At 35.5% G+C, this 21,768-nt stretch overlaps 1 protein-coding gene across 2 annotated transcripts in view; it reads left to right on the forward strand.

The window, feature by feature from the left end:
• CORIN (corin, serine peptidase) overlaps positions 1-21,768 on the forward strand; it is a 121,961-nt gene that overhangs the window by 16,435 nt on the left and 83,758 nt on the right. For both annotated transcript variants that reach the window (XM_085223215.1, XM_085223214.1), the window contains exons 3-4: positions 3,125-3,577; positions 18,249-18,459. In XM_085223215.1, the coding sequence (XP_085079341.1) occupies positions 3,125-3,577; positions 18,249-18,459 (664 nt within the window). The remainder of the gene's footprint in view (positions 1-3,124; positions 3,578-18,248; positions 18,460-21,768) is intronic.

Here is a 21,768-nt window from a genome sequence, read left to right on the forward strand (position 1 = left end):
AGGCATAAATTAAAAGAGCATGTCTAGACTCAGTCTTTTAAAACCTCCTAATGCTGATGGTGCCTGCCAGCATATAACAAAACAATTGCTACAGCACTCATCTAGAAGAAGGAAAAGCTGGATTCTTTAGACTTTTTGAGTCCTAAGATTGCTGTGTGGAAGATTTCAAACTTAAAATTTAAACTCAAATATATGAAAATATGGAAGTATGAAACTTGTATATACCCAGAGGCCATAACTCTCTAGTAATATCAATTTCCTATTCTTCCAAACCTTCACTTGCTCTCTGTAAGGGTTGCTATTTGGTGGGTGAAAAAAATCTTAAAAGACATTCAATAATATTTATTGTCAGCTGAGATACAATTGGGAAGATCTGTTGCCTGGAAGACAGTTCATCATGCTGTCCAACTGTCAAGAAAAGGAGTTGTTATCTCTAAGTAACTGAAAAGAGAACAAGAACCTTATTGCTGAAAAGATGGGCTGAAGAAGCAAACAAGTACCTAAGGATCTCAGAAGAAGAAAATGACTTTATGGGTAACAATAGCTATTATAGTTCTAGAAAGAGAATTAAGTAGGATGAATAGGGAGAGGATAGAATCCAGTGGATGAAATGCAATAATTTTCTCAACATTGTTTACTGGTCCATCATATTAAGCCAAAATATTTTTTAAACTTCTTTCAAGCTTACACTTGTCTTGTAACGTGTTTCCTACTATTCTGCTGAGTGATATATCAATAGCTAATCTTTTTATTTAATTTTAAATCATTATTCATAGCTCTTTGGGACTGATGTTTTCCAGAATTTTTCTATTTTTGTGTTGAGTGGAGGAGAAGAAAAGAGCCTAGGGAGGAGGACTGAGAATGTGAAAAAAATCCCCTCAGCTATTCACAAGTCATGGAAGAAAATGCATTGTTTCGAAGTAGGAAGGAAAGCTGACTTTCTCATTTTAACTTTTGAAAGCTATGGCAAAAAAAACATGGCTGAAATTTGAAACTTGAAGTAGGCTTCCCACTCATGGGGATTCAAAGCTTTATTTTGAAATACAGCATCCACACAGAACTACATATGAGTGAGCATAATCTCTGTATAAGCTCAGTCACAATTCCTAAGATTTTAGAAAAATAATGTTACTACTGGTCTTAATGGTGAAATCAAAGCACAATCATTCTTCCCATTTGACCTGACCATAGTACTAAAGGAAAGACAAATTGCTGCTGAAATAATTTGTGGGTGGGAGATTTTTTGTTGCTTCTGTAGAACACGGTAAATTCCTCCAAATCACAATGAATTATGGGCATTTACAGGTAGAAAAACAGAAACTTTCACATGTATATAGGAAAGGTCCCTTGGGTTCTGCTAGTGAAAGATACACACAAAGTTTTATTCACAGTCAGTGACAACTGAACCAAAACAACCCAGTATGGATAAACAAGTATTTGGTAAATCTCAAAGGATAGCTGTTTCATTGAATCCCATTACATTTCAAGCACCTTACAAGTCTTTCTTCCTAGTTCCAGTTGCTGCAGTTGAATATTACTCAGTGAAAAGGGAAATGCTGAAATCATTTCTTTCAACTCTTTTGGTTTCATATTCTTCTTACATATTAAACTTCCCAACCCAAAGTGAATTCAGACTGTAACTGAAATTTGGGTTTTCTGACACAGTTACTTGTAGCTGCGATTAATAAAGATTTCTTCCTGTCCAGTCTTTGAATTTCCATAATGAAAACTGATTTAATCTAACTGCAAAGTGGCAGAAAAAAAACAGCAAGGAAAGGGATTTATAACAGCAGGAAGAAGGGACTCAGAATACCCGAGTGGTAGCAGGCTGCAAGCAGTGACTGGAATTGGCAGAGCAGAAGATGTGGCTAAATGTGGTCATGATACTGGGCATTTCGTAAACACAATAACCAAACTGAAAATGAACTTCAGAGGAGGTGGCAGTGAGTGTTTTTTGGAATCAGGAGTCAGTTTCACCAATGAGTTAATGAAGGAAAAATCAACATGAAAGCTCTTATAAGAAAGATATACGTTTCAAAGATGGAATGTAATCTTTATTACTATTAAGTTGTTTTATGTGACTAACCAGAAATTGCTTTTGCTATTTACAATGGAGTGGTGTTTCACTTTTAGAGTTAAATATGACTCTAATATGCTTTGTTAAAAAAATGAGTTAGTATTTGTAGCTTTTATTAATACTTGTAGTTTCTATTAGATATAACTAAAATGTATATATTTGAGATTCCTCCTTAATTATTTATTAATACTCTATTAACTACATATTTCAGTAATAGTTACAAACGTGACTGAAAAATGTGTGGATTAGATTTTCTTGCTATTTCTTCTGGATTCTTTGTTTCACATGGAATGCATATCCTTAAAGTCATGCATTTGTTTTGATTTGCAAAGTTAGTTGCAACCATTCAACACATACAACTAAAAAAATTCTGTGTTTGTATATAAAATAACAAATGAAGAACAAAAACATACAGCACTTGACTAAAATTCTGTACACAACTGTGTATTCAAAATCCAGTATCAGAGAAGAGTGAGAAAGAACTCACGGATTATATTTAGTGGTAATAGTTAAATTACATAATTTTGTATTGAGAAAAAGAACATCTCTTTCCATGTTAATGGAATATAAAATAAAAAAATAAAATGAATGTAATAGTTTTTTGATACACGGACAGTATGAAAACAAGAGACGATGCAATATAAAAATAAGTATTCCCTGAGGTATTTCCATGATGATAGAACTTGTTAGAGCTCCTCCAATTCACGTTCTACAGTTATAGGTATGTAAGAGTTCAGTCACCCATATATAAGTAGGATTAAAACATTTTAGTTCATTGTTGGTGTTGGTCAATGACTTATTAGTATGTTTCTCTATTTTATCCTACTGTAATCATAACTTTTTATTTTGGATGTACTACTCATATTTTGTTGCTACATTTAATTCTTAAATTTAGTTCTCTTTAATTTTAACTTACAACTTTTTTTTTTTTTTATTATTTTTAATTCTGTGCCACTAAATTTACTGTACTGTTAACCTCCCCAAACAAATTGGTGACACTTGTCCTTCTGGATGATGGTAATATTGGTATTGTTTCCTTTCTTCCAGGGTTATTAGAAAAAACATGCTTTTATTCAAACGGGAGTGAGGTCCTCGCAGTTAATGGTGACATTGAAACGTCTAGCATTCTTTTGCCAAAAATGGCTGAAAACAATTCCAAGACTCATCCCACAGTGGATATCAGCACATGGACTCCCTCCTGGACCACCACGTCTTTATCCCAAGTTGGCCAAATGGACACAAACTCAAATATGTTTAGAGAGACTTTACAGGAAAATGCATTTACACCTACATCTCCAGTATCAGTACTCGATCCTGATCTTACAAATGATGATGCTTTATCAGAGGACTCCAAATACAGCACTCAGTTTTTTGCCACTACAGAGGGAGAGCCATCGTGGTCCACAGATTTGTTCTCTAACATCACAGAGAAGATGATCACTTTACCTGTATTAAGTCCTACTCATCCATCTGTGTCACAGCAAAAGGAGCAGAAAGAAAGTAAGTTTATGTTTTATTTGGCTTCATAATTCTGATTTGAATGTATAGAATACATTGCTGGCTGCTTCTCAGTGAACTCCCATGAGTTCTGATGAATTAGCCACTTTTTGATGATTTATATTGTCATGTATATTCCATGTTGCAATCAGTATGTTATCAGAACATTTGATAAGAAGTGGAAGATGCACTAAGTTCATTCAGGTATGAATATTTACAGTATGTTCTTCAACTGGTGAAAATCATGCATGCTTACCATGTCTGAAAATGAATTATTGCAGACTATACTTAGTTTGTAGATTGAATTTTCTAGATTCTGTTGAAATTATATATGTGGCAAGTACCTTCCTGAACTGGGAATGTAATGACAGTTACAACATTTTCTATGTTAATGGATAAATTCTTCTCTAATTTGAAGTTATTTCTCTGTTCTGCAATAAACTTCTAGTGACATTTCTGAGGACCGTAACGGGAATGTCAAGAAACAACAATAAGAGTTAACTGTGAGCAGGTTTCATTGGTTTGATTATAAAAAAAAAAAGTGCATTTCATTACTGCCTTGGTAATCTTGTTGATTAATCATGTCAGTATTGAAAAGTTTCTTTATATTCTTTTGTTAACACTCTGAACTTTATGTAGGTTGTCATATTAAAAAGCATTTGATTTTCTTTCATTGCCTATCATTCCTTAGATGTTCATCTCTTCTGAACATGAAGCAATACTTATTCCAGGTCACGGAGATGTCTGAAATAAATTAAAAGAGATGGCCAGTGACCTAGAAGTAGTACTTTGTATAAAATGTATATTTGAAATTCCTATGAAATGAAAATGAAGAGAGGGTATCTGTCAGTAGGGATCTCTTCCAAAAAGCCACTGAATTATATGATGTTTTGAGGTGTCATTCCTCTGTTGGATTCCATACTTAGTTATAAGATCTGATATTAGCTATCTACCCAATGAATGTGTTATTCAGGTGTGAGTGATCAGATTGTTTGCATCACAGATTTTTTTGCCCTGCTGTTTTCTTCAGAAACATTCTGCCTTCAGGAGTTTGTTCCTTTCCTTCCCTCTCCCCCCACCCATCCCCCCATCATCATCATCGAACAAGCAGATAAAAGTTGTGAAAGACCTCTTTATGTCCTTTCTTGTTCTTTCAGAGTGAAATAAAAGAGGAAACTCTAATTTATATGCATATATATATGTACATGTTTGTATATGTATTTTCACCTAGCACATGGAAAACGTTCCTTTTGAGGGTGTTCCTTTATTGTAAATCAATAATTTGTTATTTACACTCCATATTCTGCATTGTAGTTATTCCACAGGCTGTTGGAATGGTCTAGGCTTTCTATACATTACATCTGCTAGATTTTCTTTAACAGATTCATATTTTGTTTATTCTCACATCCAAAAATCAGAACAAATGTATGTAAATGCATACTTGTATCCTGTTGGTGGTTCATTTATTTACCTTAGTCAGTATGTAGTATTCTACATACTACATATATGCCTGGGGGGATCCAGGATAGTTTAGTCTCTGAATAATTTTATGTTCCCATAGCTGTACAAGGCACTGAGGACTAGAAATCATAGGTTTCTCCCACTATCTCACCCCTGTACAAGCCTTTGCAAATTATCTCCTTACACTTCTTGGTTTCTTTGGTCTGTCCCACTAAACTTTGCTTTCCAGAGAGAACTGCAACAAGGTTTGATGTCTAAAAGAATTCTTGTGTATTCTCTTGTTGAGAGAGATGGGGAAAATCAGGAAACAGTGATATATGCATTTTTTGCATAGTTAGGCTGGGGTAGACTTTTGGAATACAAAGGGGTTTTTAGGGCAAGCAAAACACTTAATGACTACGTAGGAACAGTGGTAGTAGATCAAACATAGTTTCATTGTCATGATCCAGTTGTGACCATTAGCATGCATCGAAAGACAAATAAACTAGGACCAGCGTATAGAAACATCTCAACATTACATGGTAGCAGATTCCAGTGATCTGTAGTGAGTCCTGTTGAATTTTCTTCCAGTAATTTATGTAATCTTTTTTGGGCCAATATAAAATGGATATTTGAGCTTTCCAGGCATATTTCATAAGGAAATTAATCTTCAAATGAAGTGCGAAGCTGATATTTCACTGTCATCAACAAACACTAGCAGATCATCCATCAGGACAGGTTTCATCTGGTTCAGGTTTGGCCAGCTGAGTGCACTACTGATGATTTAGTAGGAGGGCATGGACTTGGACTTGGACTTTTTAGTCTTTTTTTAGTACTGCATTTGCTATAATGTTGAATCACAGCTTCAATAAAATATGTTGGAGAACATTAATAAGAGAAATGATAAACACTGTGATTATATGATATTCACCCAAGACTTTAAAATAACACTAATATGACATTTCTGAATTACTAACTGGAGTGGAATGAAATTTTGCACATGTGACATCAATTATTATAGAAGTCCTTGAAGCATAAGGAAGTGCTTTGTCAGAAATCCTAGTCAAGAATAGATTAAGAGGCAAATGGGAATGAATGGTACAATAAAGAAGTGACAAATAAGTTTGTTTTCCTTTTACAAGAGGAAGCAATACTTTACTGTCTGTTTGAAAGTTCTTTGAGGGAGTAAATGACATTTCTGGTTAATTCAGCATACGTATTCTTTAACAAGAGACTTCTCTGAGAAGTCTTAAAGAGAACTGTCTCTTAGACTAATTTCTCATTCAAAGACAGGGAAGTATATGAATGGTTAGGTTCCACTGTGAAGCTTACCAATGGAGTCTCATAGGGTTTCATGTGAAACCCTATGACCATACCATAAAATTGATCCAGGAAGGCAGTGAATAGTCAAGTAACAACATTTCTATTTGTACTGAGTAACCTGTCCAAAATGAATATATGAGATATTGCGCTCTCAAAAAAAAATTATAAAAAAATTGAGGGTTTGCTGCAGACAACATTCTGGAGAACTGTGACCATGCTCAAACACTAATAGGAAAAGTAACATGACCAAGTGTTCTAAGCTTGATCTTCTACCATCTCTTTCTTTGCGGGGCCTGGCGTCCAGCTCACCCAGTGCTCTGGCAAGCAGCACACAAGCCTGCCCTTGGCACAGCCCTGAGTGAGTTGTATGGAAATAAGGGATGTATTTTTCCAGCCCTTACTATTTCTGAAGATTCTGAATAGAGTGCTAGGAAAGGGCCTGAGTCTCAGGTGATCGCAGATTCCATTCAGCTCCCCTCTGCACTTAAGCAAGCGTGTAAGAGGATGATCAAAAACAAGCCCTAAATGGTTGCTTTTAGGAGTGAAGTGAGAAATCGCTTTTGCAAAAGTGAAACACTGTTTATGGACTTCAGTTGAAAAAGCGTATATTTTATTTTTGCTTGTTTGCAGCTTTTACCCTTCTTAAAAAGAAACAGATATGCTTGTTATGTAGAGTAATAGCAATAGTAATGAGAAAACTCTTTCATGTTTCATGCACATCTGAAATGGAGCAATTTATTTGCAACACCCTGCTCTGCCCAAAGGTCATCTTTTATTGTAATATAACAATGTCTAATTCATACATTAAATAAACGTTTTTCTCTCACCAGCGCTCCTTTCTTTGCATTTGGTATTCTGCTATAACTATAAGCTATAAAGAACAAAACTGGCTCAGCTTTCTGTTTGGTAGAGAAGAGCAATATGAGAATCACTTTGGAGATAGCTGGAAGGGATGTGTCATGGATGGCATGAACCAAGAAATTCCCTGCTTCTCTCTCCTTGCCTTGTGTTTCTCATTCCAAACTAAGGTACTCAGTAACAGCTTTCCAAGTTGGACCATAGTTTTCATCTCCCTAATCCCTAGTCTCCAAAACAGTGATCTAATAAACCATGTTTTCTATTATCATAATTTATGTTTAATTACTCAAGTTGGAGCAGACCCAATTATATTAAGCGTAATAACAGTGATAGACCCATGGTAGATATTTAGAGATATTTATCTTGTTCTGAATAAAAATGAAAAATGTTAAAACATGAATTTCCCCTGGAGCAAAAATAGTTTTGGTCTTTCAAATTGGCAAAGATCACAAACTGTGGTGTCCGAAGTCCTAAGGCAGAACTTCGGCCATTCACCTGCTTTCTTTTTCATACAAATACAGGCATTTCCCATGGATGTATGGGCACATCACAGCAAGGAAACCATTAAGTTTCTAGTATAAATTAACTGGCAGTGTAATCCAAAAGGTTCTTACATGTGATCACTCTCTATGTAGAATATAGGTAGATTTATCATTAAAACTTTGGCTTATGAGAAAGAAAAAGCTAACTAATTTTTAACACCTAGTGCATTACCACTCTCAGACAACTGGAAGTTTGACAAAAATGTCAAAGAATCATGTGAAAATTGTAATGAAGGTTGCTAACACTTTCATACATTTACCTCCAGATAAACTTGAGCCTTTTATTCCTTTCAATAAATTCATGGCTCCTTATTGCAAATATTTTGTTTGTAGATGATCATCTGTCCAAATACACTTGGGTCAAACAATGCTCTGTATAAGATACCTAACAGATTAAAAATATCTATTGGAATTAACATTGTGATGGGTACTGTAAATAACTATCACACTCTATCAGCAATTCTATTTTCACTCATTTACTGATCTTTACTCTTCAGCCTTTCTGCCACACGCTTGACTTTAGAACAAGAGACTTCCTCACTGGAAATAACTACCAAGTCACCATTGTTGCAGTTTTTAAAAGACATGAAATGTGCTCCTATAGTTAAAACATATACACCTTTAAAATGTTTAAATGTGAAGAACAGAAATCTTTTCAGCTTTATGTCTGTTCCTTTTATGCATCCATTATGCTTTTTTTTTTTAAAAAACATATTGTTGCTTATAGTTTAAAATGTTTTGTCAAAGTTAAACAACAAACTGAGCAAGTGGTCAAGCTAGAAGTCATGTGCTAACCTGTTATGACATTTCCATGGAGGGGATCAGTGAATACAAGTCATCCCTAAGATAATTGGCTGTGAATTATAGTCAACGACTTCCTTTTCAGATCTATCAGCTTCTCTGAAAAGTCAGTTATGTGCTTATTTCAACAAAAAGATGTTGTTGATGCAAGTATTGTTCTATATTGTAGTTGCTGATCAGTTTCAAAAGGCATACTTTATATCTGGTAATCGGGTGTGGTTTCATTTTTTATTGAAATTTATCTCCTTTATACTTCTGCAAGGTCTGTTTTGGCTTACAGTAGAGAGAGCGGAGTCAGCTGTAGAGATTGAGCTATCATTAGTATAAAATGGAAAAATCTAGGCTATTGTCCTAAAGGAATGCATTGAGGGAAGCTATATGTATTTATTAGTGCAATTATATAAAAGAAACAGATTTTTAATTCTGGGAAGTGCAGATGAAATACAAGTATTTAAAAATCTGAGTTTGCACAGGCAACTTGCAAGCATCTTGTTTGTAAGTTTTAAATGCAACTAAACTAGTATACAGTAATAGGGAAACTTAATGATAATTATGTTAAGCTCTTAGACACCTGTATATTAATCTACTCCTTTTACACACACACACACAAACACACACACAGAGAAAAAAAAAAAACAAACTAAAAACAAAAACCATGTTTTTTGACCATTAACTACTCAAACTGAAAGTTTGTCAACATTCTTCTTTGTTCACATAATGATCAAATAGAACAATTGGAACTCTAAGGAATGATTCCACTGATGTTGATAGCTAAGCTTGTCTGTGAACAGAAGCATTTGAACTCTAGTTATAGAAACGTTTAAAATGTGATACCCAAAAGAAAATTGCTACTGACAGGAGAGTCAGTAGCAGCCCCTCAGAATAAAGAAAGGGCCCAGAATGTCTTACACCATGTTTTGCAAAATATACTATAACAAACATGCAGTGAAATTCAGAGGATCTGAATTTCAAGATGCAGTATTTCTCTTTAAAGCAAATTGTCTTTTACAGCCAGTAGCTGTCTATGCTTCAATGAAACAATCACACACAATTTTGAAAAGCATAGCTGTGGAAATCTTCCACAGGGAAAACAAACTGAAATCTGTTAGACTGCTAAGTTTGTTGTTAGCCATTTAGATCAGTCCTTGCTAAGCCAGATCCTCAGTACACCAGGATTTTAAATTTCATCTGCAAACCACCAAACAGGAAATTGCAGTTAGCAAATCATAGATTTGACATACTTCCAGTGTTTTGCTTAGGAAGTGAGGTGCTGCGTTTTGTCCCTAGTTTCTAGACAAATCTCATAGGAAGCCTTAAGTAAGGTTTGCTACGTTATTTTTGTCTGAAAGTGAGGTAAGCACTAAGTTATCACTGTGAGTTGAAAAAAGGATCCCAATCTCCTACCAAAGAGATCAAAAGAACAATTTGACTGTTCTTGAGAGTTAATTAACCAGAGACAAATGGAATAGCTCAAGTATGCTCTATTACTGTACTGTCCTATTCGCAGCCTGTTGAATAGCCTGTTGAATATCTCAACCATTATCAGTCTTCTAAAAAGCACTGTTTTGTTCTGAACATAAGAGTATTGATACATAATTAATTGTTGTTGATCAAGCTAACATTCATTGTTCATTGAATGCGAATGAAAACACATGTTAAAAAAAAATCTGAATTCCTGCTCTCACTGGTCTTGTGGAAGCTAGCATTTATTTTATATCTTTTACCCCACTTTATTTTTCAACAAAGCTTATCAATAATAGTAATGTAATGTACATCTTTCAAAACAATAGCAAAATGCAGTCCAGTAGTCTCTATTGATTGATCTAATCCTAAAATCAATTTCATTTTGTGCCTTTTGTTTATTTAATGGTAGGTTCTTTGAAATATGTCTCCAATTTCATTAAAGAATCCCAATAAAATGGCCATTAGGAAATAGCTAATCAAAATACCAGATCTGGAATATAGGCCAGGTCACACCTCATGGGGGTAGGTACTCAGCCTCACCTTTAGCTAATGAACTTACCTGCTCTCAGCTGTTCCTGCCTAAGGGATTAAAGAAGCAAGTATGTGCCTTGGCCAAGAAGGGAAGTGTCTGGAAGTGCCTGTGTTAAAAGAATTAGGGCTCAAAAAATGAGGTGGCTTATTGAAAAGTCCAGTTTTCTGCAATATCCCTTGTCAGTAGAACAAACAAGTTAGAATTTACAGTTGAGTCAAGCTCTTCGCAAAAAGTGTTTGATGCAGACTGGATGTGGTGCTCCCTAACTTCCTCTGTAGAGCAACCTTTAAAAAAAAGATTACCTTTAAAAAGAATACAGTAACGTTTAAACTCTGATCTAAAATATGAGTTATATGCCCCTCATGGCTTTCTCCCTGTGACCTGGGAGATAATGAATTGTTTTTCTGTCTGCTGCAGGTGGTCAGTGTCCTTATCACCTTTCCCTTTGGTAACTATGGAGCTGAGAATCACTCATTCCTATCAAACTGTATAATTCATTAGCTGAGTTAAGTTAAATCCACAGCAATTGCTTTCAACTAGCCTTGGAGTTTTACTTCTATTTTAGATCTGTTGAAGAGGTTTGCTGTTCAAAATCTTATTTCCTTCCTCCCCCGCATGTAATCTCTTATGAGTCACCTGGGCTTCGTTAAAAGGTTAATACTGCTGAGAAAGAGACCCTACTCCTTTTGCTCAGAGCAATGTAGTGCTGTGCTTTTTACAAGGTGCTGTTTGCTGGCTCCCTGAAAAGATGACTCAGTTGTAATGTAGAGTAAGATAGCTCTTGGCTGGTTTAGCATCAAAGTTGTCAGCATGTCTTATCAATTGTGGTTGTCGCATTTTAGCATTGTAATGGTGTACATACAAAACAATTATTTAACAACTCAAGTTTATATGCAAGTAGGCAATAGTCTTTCAGCAGTTGAACAATGGGTTAACTCATTTTGAGCAAAAGATCATATGCACCTAGTAGTTTTAAAGACATCTTGTCTGAGCCCTGGACTGATACACATACTTTCTGAATGTAATTATGGTGACCCGTTTTGGTCTGTGTTTTTTTCTGTGCTCTTATTTTATGCATTTTAAAACTTTGGTACATTTCAGCAAATATATAGAAGACTTAATTGCCTAACAGTGATGCAAAATCTTCAAAATTAACGTATGGAGCACTTCTCACTATCTTTAGGTAATTTCTGAATAATTAGTTTTAAATATGAATCCTATTCAACATAGTGCTTGTCACAACATAAGCAATTTTATTCTTGAAGTAGATATTTAAACTAAGTGGGCACTACTGTTTTGGGTTGACCTCAGTTGGCTGCCAGGTGTCCACTCAGCTGCTGATTGATCCTCCTCAATAGGATTGGGGGGAAATTATAAGTAAAGTTTCTTGTGGGTTGAGCTAAAAACTAGGAGGCCACTTAACAACTGATGTGCCAGACAGGATAAACTCAACATGGATAAGATAAATTGAATTTATTGATATTTAAAAAAAAGAGTTGAATGGTGAGAAACAGATAAAAGCAAAACAACCTTCCCCTAGTGCGTCTTTCTTCCCAGCTGCTCACCTTTACTCCTCCTTTCTTGACTGGTGTGTGTGTTATGGTGATTGAGAGTAACTGTCGGTTTATAACAGCTTCTCTCATCTGCTCCTTCCTTCTTTCTCCCATGCTCCAGTGTGGAAACAGTTCCCCAGGCTGCAGTCCCTCAAGAATATTTTCATTATGGGTGCCTTGTCTGGACTGCAGTCCCTTGTGGTGAGCCTACTCAAACATCGGTCCTCCATGAGCTACAGTTCCTCCTAAGCATAGCCATCTGAATGGAGTGTTATGCAGTATGGAAATCTGCTCCACTGTGCTCCTCTTCATGAGCCACAGAGCAATTTCTGTTTCACAGTTCTCTTCCATGGGCTGCATAATCTCTGCTCGGGTATTTAGAATGCCTCTTCTCCCTCATTCTTCTCCAACCTTGGCATCTGCAGGATTATATCTAACATGTGTTTTGTTTTGTTTCTGTTTTTCCCCAATAGCTCTCTGCAGCATTTTGTTCTTTCTCAAACATGCTTTCCCAGATGTGTGATCATTTTGGTGGAGCCCAACAATGCCCTGTGGTGGGGCCATTGGAACTGGCAGTATCCGGCTTAGGGCAGCCCTGGCTTTGCATCATGAAGGAGCTCTTCAGCCCCCTGTTACAAACACCTGAGCACCTGCACATAACACTGAGAAAGCTGTGAAAAATAGACAAGTTAAATTTTGCCAATGGTGCTGTTTCTTGTAGAAAAATATTGGCATTCTTCCTCCAGAAAACATATGTATCCTTTTTATTTTCTTCAGTAATGTAATATGAACGTCTGCTGTTCTGCAAGGATGAGTTGGTGTTTTCTGTTATGTACAATATGTGCTGGAAAAGAACAAAGGCACAGCTCTTCTGTGAGTGTGGAAAAATGTGAAGAAGGTTCTGAGAATGTATTCAGACTGGAGTAGTAACCCAATGTACACAGTCAGTAACTAAGCTGTCCCTCATGTTAGGAAATGGAGGCTGCTGGGAGTTGTGGAAATCATGTTTTCAACTCAATATGAAAAAATTGCAGAGACTGTTTTTGTTGTGAAATAGTTGATTTTAGCTAATGGCACTTGAACTAAGAAAACAGCTTGTAGATTTCCCTACTGGACTGATTCCAAAGGAGAGATTGTAGTTCATGGCATCTGTTGAAATGGGCCAGAAGAAAATAATTGACTGGGCCACTTTTCCTGAGTTATGGAAAAAACATCTGCAATACAATATCAGAGGTTCTGTCCCAAGTGAACTGTACAAGAAAGGGAGGCTAAGAAAATCAGTCTCCCAATTTAATTGAAATGAAAAATGTACAAAGATGATGTAGTAAATTAAGAGAGGTATTAAAATTTTTGAAAACAGTCATAAGTTTTGGAAACAAGTTTTGCTGGAAAGACCAGGTTCTTGGTGGAGTGCTGTGCTCTATGACAATCTGGATATACAATAGCAACGGAGCAGAAGAAAAAAAGGCAGTATGTATCTTAATATATCTCACATATGAAATTGTGAAATCAAGCAGAACCACAAGACCATTTGAAGGTCAGAAGAGCATGGCAATTTAGGAAAAAAAATTGATTTTATGAGGGTCATTTGCATATCAAGAAGCTTGCAGGTTACTATAGGTAAGCTAGACAGGTTTCTAAAGTTTGAATGGATGTTTGGTTTGATTTTTTCTCTTTTTAATGGGATTTCTAGGGTTTTCAGGACACTTAAAGATGAGATTTCATAGAATCATAAAAGTTGGAAAATATCGTAAGATCATCTAGTCTAACCATTAGCCCATCGCTGTCATGTTGGTAGAGCTTTTGCTATGAAAGAGCCAGGTGAATACTGCTTGGTTTCTTGGTTTCAGCAGAGATGATTTCACTCTCACAGGCAGTGAATTTATGGCCTTCAACTGTGAAATTTAGAGCTTACAACGTACTGAGATAAGTTCTGTAGCAAAGCAGGTGGTGGTTACTGCTGCCTTGAACACTGTTTTATTTTCCATAAGCCTCTTCAAGATGTTCTGTAAAAGCTGCTCTGAAGAAAAGTAATATTTTTCTAAGGAGAGTATCAGCAAACAAGACCAGGGATATAAAAAGCAGGCTGTGTTTTCTTTTCCAATTGAAATTTACCTAACCATTTCAGAACACTTTATGGTGCTGGGCAATGATGCACATTCTGCAAAAGCATTACTTCTGCTGCGAGCAGGCTCTATTCTTACCCACTGATAACTAACTCCTTCCCAGGTCCTAGAAAAAATGTTTTTGCTGCCATAAAGCTATTCAGACTAATGACCTGATCTATATAAACTGATTATTTTTCTGCCCAGCCTCTCAAAAAACGTAAATAAAAGGGCAGGACAGAGGAAAGACTGTTTTTTTGCCGAGAGCTGGTTCATTCCATGGCCTCAAAAAGAAGTGAGAACCACTGCTGAGTGAGAAATCATGCCATGTGAAGAGAAGGCTTGGTTTTAAAACTGAAGAAATCAATCAGCCTTAAGTTGCAGTTCAGTTGTGTTTCTTTGATGCTGCCATAAATATTGCCTTTCAGGGAAAGAGTGTTGGTAGTTATTTTCAAGCAGCTCGGTTGTCGGTCCAGTTCACTCAGCTAGTTGTGCAAGAACAGTCCATAAGCAGTACTGTCTGGGAGCAATCCAAAGGGGGAAGAAGAAAAAAGAAAATATGTTGTTTAAATTAGTTTAAGCAACTATAAATATGAGACCACAGACTTGTGTTTCCGTTGTTGGAGTGGGAGTCCCTCTTTTGCCAGTTCAGTCTGTTTGGCAATAGCCATGGATAAGCAGACAACTCTTCATTTAGATGAATGTCAGAAATGACTCAGATAATTATGAACCATGCCGCTCTGATCAGCAGCTTTTTCACGTGTTGTTGTTCCTATTCACTATTCATTTTTCTTCCATGTATGTAATGCCAGAAGCAGTTCATGTGCCTTGTATTCCCTGTAACTAATGAATCTTTACTGGAGAAAGGAAGCAAATAAGTTGAAGCTTTTCTATACCTGTATGATATTTCTTTCCTTCTCTTTTCTGACCTATCACCTGTTTGATTGGGAACATGTTTAATATTGACATCCATCAATTGGATTTATTTATGTATACGATTAGCATTCTAGCAATGAAGAGAAGTGTAGTTTATAAACACTTAGTCTGTACAAGTAGAGCAGAATTTAGCAATTTGATTCTGAGGTGTACTGCTTGCTTTTCTTATTTCTTTGGTTTTGTCAATGCAAGATTTTTTTCATCATTCAGAATTACTGTTTATTTAAAAAAAATACTTGTTATTTGTTCCAAAATTGATTTTTTCATTAACTGTGTAGCATTTTTTTAAATACTATTCCTCATTAAATAAACTGTTCCTTTTACATTTATTTAAAAAGACTTTTCTTCTACTTTTAATGGCCTTTAACATAAAATATTCCCTGCTCTGTGTCTACACCACTTTATGCCAACGTACTGGGCAATTCTGGCACTGAGCAGACCTGGCTGTCTAAAAGATATGTTCTACCTATCACAAGATATTGGGCTTGATGCAAGAATGAATGGAAGGACTTGTTTATGCAAATGATCAGATTAAAGAATCTCTAGGTTCTCTTCTGGTTGCAGTTTGGGTGAAACAACATGGTTGCGAAATAGTGTGTTACTCAAATTACAATCAACTAATGCATTTGTGTGGCACTTGAGGGGAAACTGGAAAATTCAGTAAGGTCCCCTGTAAAACTGCAAGACTTTTCCTGTTGTTGGGTTAGGGTCCTGAGTGCTAGCTGTCTATTTGTGCTCTGTAGGTCTATGCAGTATAAGTGAGCCAGTGGGGTGCTTCTTCTGAGCTAATTTCTCCTATGCAAAACTAAACATGTGGGAATGCAAGGTGCATTTTCTTAATCTGCCAGAGTAGGTTTTTGAGATTGTAGCACTTTCTGTTCTTACTGCAGTGAGAATGTGGTATGTGATGACTGTGGTGAAACAATTGCTATTACCCTGAAACTACACTTTTTGACTTAGAAGTGTGGAGAATATGGACTTTGTGCACTTACACTTGCAGTGTAATTTATAGGGCTGAATGAAAGAAGGTGGGCTGAGCACCTGTATTAAAAAAGATGAGGCTCTAACTAACCCAGGCATCTGCTTTCCAGGAGAGTGGTCTAGGATATGGACATGCCTGGGATAAGTACAGAAATGATGCTGTACCAGAAAGCCAGAATCGTGAAACTGATGATAAAACATGAATGACTTTGGTACAACGGCAGGTCCTGGGTTTAGTCCCTCCTTCCATCTATCTTATTTTTAAAAGTTCTTGTATAATTACTATAAAATTTCATCTTCAGTACTGTGTTGTTCAGCTATGGAGCACTCCTTAAAGATCAGGTAGGTTCATGGAATTTTACATCTCTGCTGTCAGGAGTGCGCAAATTTTAAAAGATCCAAAATAGCCCAGAACATGATCTTATAAGGAACTACTTTGCCACTGTGCTTCAGGTGGTAGGTGGTTTTGTGAATCATTCTGTTGAGATTTCAATTTTGGAAAGTCCTATGTGCCTCTACTTCCCCCAGTTTAGGATAATTCAATATATTTAAGTAACTTCTATATGATTTTTTTTTTTTTTTTGAGAGGAGGAGACTCAGAGTTTTGCAACAGTATATTTTCCTCTAACCGTGGTTTTCCTCTAACCCAGCCTCAGCAAAGACAACAAATGGTTGTAATGGGGTTAGTGGTTTAAAGAATTTTGTCTGCAAAAACTTCAGTATTTTTTATATTTAAATCAGAACTTTTTTGTTTTCATGTCACACTTTCCCAAGCAATAAAAATGTTCTAAAAAAAGAATCTTTGCAATACAAATAAATGGCAAAAAAATTATTAAAGTATCAAATATAATAAAAAAAGACTTTTTATAGAAGATCAAGATACAGTGCAAAGTCATAAAGTGAGTAGTTATTAAAGAGATGGCAGATCTCTGATATCTTTTAAAAATAATTGGTTTGTGATTATGAACTGAATTTCCATGACTGGTGTTATTTTTCAGAAATACCTGCAGTATTTCTAAAATGCTTAGCAGTACCTGCAGAGGCAGACTTGTTGAATGGTTAAAATTGTATCCTATGTAATTTACATCCCCAAGTCTTTCTGACCAGAGGTCAGATGCAGATATCCCAAACAAAGCATGTAAGAAGCCAGTTCTGAAATGTCTGATGATGGAAAACTCCTACTCCATTTGGTGCTATCTCTGTCCAGTTTGCTAAAATAATCAAAAGCACTTGAGCTCAAATGCTCTTAAGAGATTTCCACTTTCAGAAAACAAGAGTTCAGGTGGTCATTTAGCATGACGTGATGCTTTACAACATGATTAGTGACAGTCTGGTCTTGAGAGTGTGCTGAGATCCCTGCTTATTGCACAATGTGCTCTGAGTATTAAAAAAAAAAAAAAAAAAATGCCAAGACTTGACTAGACAGCCAAGAAATGCCTTCATCTACTCAGGAAATCCATTAACATTGGATTTTATTAGTTTATTCTTGTTTAAAATTCAGAAATTGATGTATGGTTTGTAAAACTCACTTTTAAGAACTTAATGTACTAAGTTAACCTGCTGATCACACATAGTTATGTATATGTATAAAATGGCATGGATAGAGAATTGGTCTCATAGGTCAGGAGTGGGACAATGATGGTTTAGGGCAGGGCATATGTCAACAATTAAAGCAAGATAATTCTGTGTTGATAAAGTAAAAAAGAAAGACTGTGTAGGGAGAATCATCATGCTGGGAAAAGTAGATAAGCAAGTTGATGATTTTGGCAGGAAAGCTGCCAGAATTGAAAAAAGAGGAAAAAAACTATCCAAGGTATTCCTATGGTGGGTTCATCCAACCTGTATCAGAAAGAAATTGGTTTTGTTTTATCTCTTGTACAGTTTTTTAGAGGGTCAGAGGATTGTGAAAATATGACTTTAGTTGTTTTTCCAAGCTAACTTAGAAAATTTCTTTGAATTCTTTTTGTTTTCAGATACGCATTTTTGGACAAGGTTGTGATAGCATTATGGAATGTCACCTTATCCATGAGAAACAGACATTGCTTATATGCTATATTTGCTGACTTCTTAATTCAGTATATACTTTGAACCAACTAATGGTGATACTTTTGTTCTAAATATATTGTTTTGATTTCACAGGTGTCTGCATAAATATGACCAACAGCCAGTGCCAAATGCTGCCGTATAACTACACGACTCTAACTTCAGTTCTTTCCATTGTCAAAAGTATTGAAATGGAAAAGTTCCTGAAGTTCTTCAGTTATCTCAGTCGTCTCAGCTGCTATCAACACATCATGCTGTTTGGCTGTAGTCTTGCTCTTCCTGAGTGCATCAGCAATGGTGATGACAGGTATTTGGAAACCAAAATCAGTCAGTGATGAGAGCCAATTGTGGTAAAACACTCTCTATTAATCAGACAAGTGCAGATCCCAACTAAGCCTATGACATTCTCACTGTAAAACTTCTGTCTGTCAAAGGTATTCACGCTTCTGCCAGAATAAGCCAACTGCAGTAAGATTCTGTTAGAAAAAGTGTTTCCAGTGCACTAAGGAAAAGTGTGGTACTAGAGTAGTCAGGTTTATTTTCTTAACAAGAGGTCCAAAATTTTTGTACCTATCTCTCCAATCTGTATGATCCAAAATGGAATGCTTTGTAACAATATAAATGCTTTAAATATTAAAACGTTGACAAAAAGCATGGTAGATATTGGTTACATTAAAATTCAAGTCCAGAAAGCAGATTTTTGTTTTTAAGGCAAGTCATTTCAATTTTTGTTTGTTTTTCCTTATGAAAAGTTTACCTTTTAAATGCATTTTATACTATTAGATTAGTAGGATGTTTTCAGAGTGACATAGACTTGGGAAGATTGAGGAGTATGTCTTGATTTCTGCATTTAAATATAGTTAAACAGCATTAGTATCATAGACATGCACCATTTTCATTCAGTTTAATTTGAAGTATAGTCAATAAGTTTAGCAGTACTAAAATCAACATATGGTCCAAGCAGAATATATATATATATATATATATATATTTAATATATATACAGCTTTTCTAATGCTTCTGAAGGGTGAAGGAGTGAGGGAAGAATTCTTTCTCCTTACTTTATCATGTGCAAAATTCAATGGAAGAGAATATTGCAATTCAAAAAGCAATTCAGTTAACAATAACTAAGGTGCTGAAAGCTCTACAGTTTAAAAGAACAGGGATGGGATACTTACGAAAATGCAGTTTTACATTTTAGGTAATCTGATTTTTAATATAGTTGCTACTGAAAGTCCCAGTCTAGGCAACATACCTGCCATTTCCACTACAACAGAACCCATTAACCCTGCTTAACTCACTCTGATTCATTACAGTTTTCCTCTCACTCCAATTCAGTATTATAATCAAATAAACAGAGAAGTGAAAGGATAGAAGTTTCAGCTTCCCTTTTCAATTTCTTTGCTGAAGATAACTTCCTTGCAGAGTTTACATTATGACAGCTAATTTAAAAAGAAAAGAAGAAAAAAAAATTAAGCTGAACTTTGGAACATGCAGATCTTTGCTGTGGTTTAGAGCAGCAACCAAAATATTTTGAGATTGAAGAGTAAAGATTTTTTGTGTATTTTTTTTTTTTCCCACAGCAGCAACTTTCTCCCGTTTATTTTAATATCAAAGATGGGACTGGATTTCCATGCCTAGGTTAATGTCATAGAGATCTCAATGCCTCCTTTGATTCTTATTTTAACACCATTTTTCTGGAAACTGTACTGGACCCTGCAGGTGGATTGGGAAAAATATCCAGTGTGAGACTGTAAATGATGCAGGCTTACATTAAAATCTGACTTTAATTGTATGTCTTCACATGATGTCATGGTTGACACTGAAAATGAAGGCTGAGTGGCAATCACAGGGAGAACTGTAAGGGTACATTTACAAAGTGCTTGTTAAATCTAGTTTGAAAAACATGAGTTGCATTAGTTAGCCTGTGTTGTTTTTAAAGATCCTTTTCTCTCTTTTTTTTTTTCTTCCTCTAAACAGTTGAGTTATTTTCGGGATTACAGCTTACCTTCTAGAACCGAATAGCAGGCAAACAAGTATCCTTTTAATGCAAGTGTAATGAGTTCAATAAATATCATGTCTTTATTTTAGATGTGATTTCCTGTATTTCTGCCCACTGATCTCATTTTTTAAAAACCAGAGTGCAGTATTAATTTTTACTCATTATTTGCATGATTTATTTATTTAAAAAATGAGGCCTATAGTGTCTCATGATTTGTTTCTGTGTTTAGTTTGATATAGACTTAAATATTTTGTGAAGCCATTCTAATGTCAATAATTGTTGAACAATGAACTTGGAGCAAGAAGTTTTGCCTTCTGAATATTTATGAAATCAGAACATAATTTTTTTTGTTTCCTCTCAGTATGCTTGTTACTTGATTAGCAACCTGTATGGACTTTACTATGTTAGCATGAACAGGGGATATTTGGAAAAAAAAAAAAGTCATGTCAAAAGCCTTGAAGTTAATCAAGATTTATTACTGTAAAATCCAAAAATGAGATGATTTAAAATAAGTGAATCCCGTTTTCAGAATGAGAATTTAGTCTAGACAACTTCAAGAGAAACAGATATAATACCTGTACAAAGTAGTAATTTAATACCCTCCCTCTAGACTTCAGTAATAGTTCACCTCAATGAGACAAGTCAAAAGTAAATGAAATTTGGGAATTCTGTCTGTGACCCTGGAGAAATCCTTTTGTTGGTATGAAAAGTTCTTGGAATAATAAGGGAAACTCATTTTGTATGTGTTGAGGCACAAATATGAAAAAGGAAGAGACAGGCATGTTCTATGTCTGTTAAACAGGGTCATTTGGTAAATATTAGGAACATACTGAAGGAATCTGGATAAGGAGAAGAGCCACTGTAAAAAGACTCTCAGGATAATGAATAGGGATAGGTCCACATGCTGTATCCCTTTTTTGGAAATAAGATTTTTTTTAGCATACAGTATCATAAAACATATGTTAGTATACAGAACAGTTGTTGCTGACATTGTCTCTAGTTCCTCCTGTGAATTACTGATTTTTCATCCCAACTGACAGCATATCTGATAATAGTATATATTGACACTTCTTTGTTTTATAGTGCAATTGCCTCAAATTTATGTAAAATGTAATTTGACAAATGCTGCTTACACAGTAGAGAAGAAATGAGAACCATGTGATGCTCAGATGTTTATTCTTAGGTATTGTTGAGAGAATCTGTTGGCAGCTTCAGCCTTGGGAGCAATAATTATAACAATGTGCTACAAGAAGCAACAAGAAGGGAAGTTACAAATGCTAACTTTTGGTATCTACTACGCTGTCATTACACACTTTGTTCTGGTGTTTTAATTTATGGCTGTTTCACATTTATCTTTCATGTGTTCATAAACATTGTTTTCATTATCACTTGAAGGAGATTAAGTTTCTGGGCAGGGAGCGTCTTCAGTGTTTGAGTAATACACAGTGTAATGTACTGGAATATCTGAATACTAATACAATACTGTTGCTATTAAAAATCATTCTTCTTTATCTTACTATGACGAGAGTGAGATGTGGCAGTAAAAAAAAAAAAGTCTAAAAAATTATATTTCATTCCAGCAATTGTGGATGCACTATCAGCTACCCCTGCTAT

This window comes from Meleagris gallopavo, chromosome 4 (assembly GCF_905368555.1).
Source record: "Meleagris gallopavo chromosome 4, MGAL_WU_HG_1.1, whole genome shotgun sequence".
Taxonomy (NCBI): Eukaryota; Metazoa; Chordata; class Aves; order Galliformes; family Phasianidae; genus Meleagris; species Meleagris gallopavo.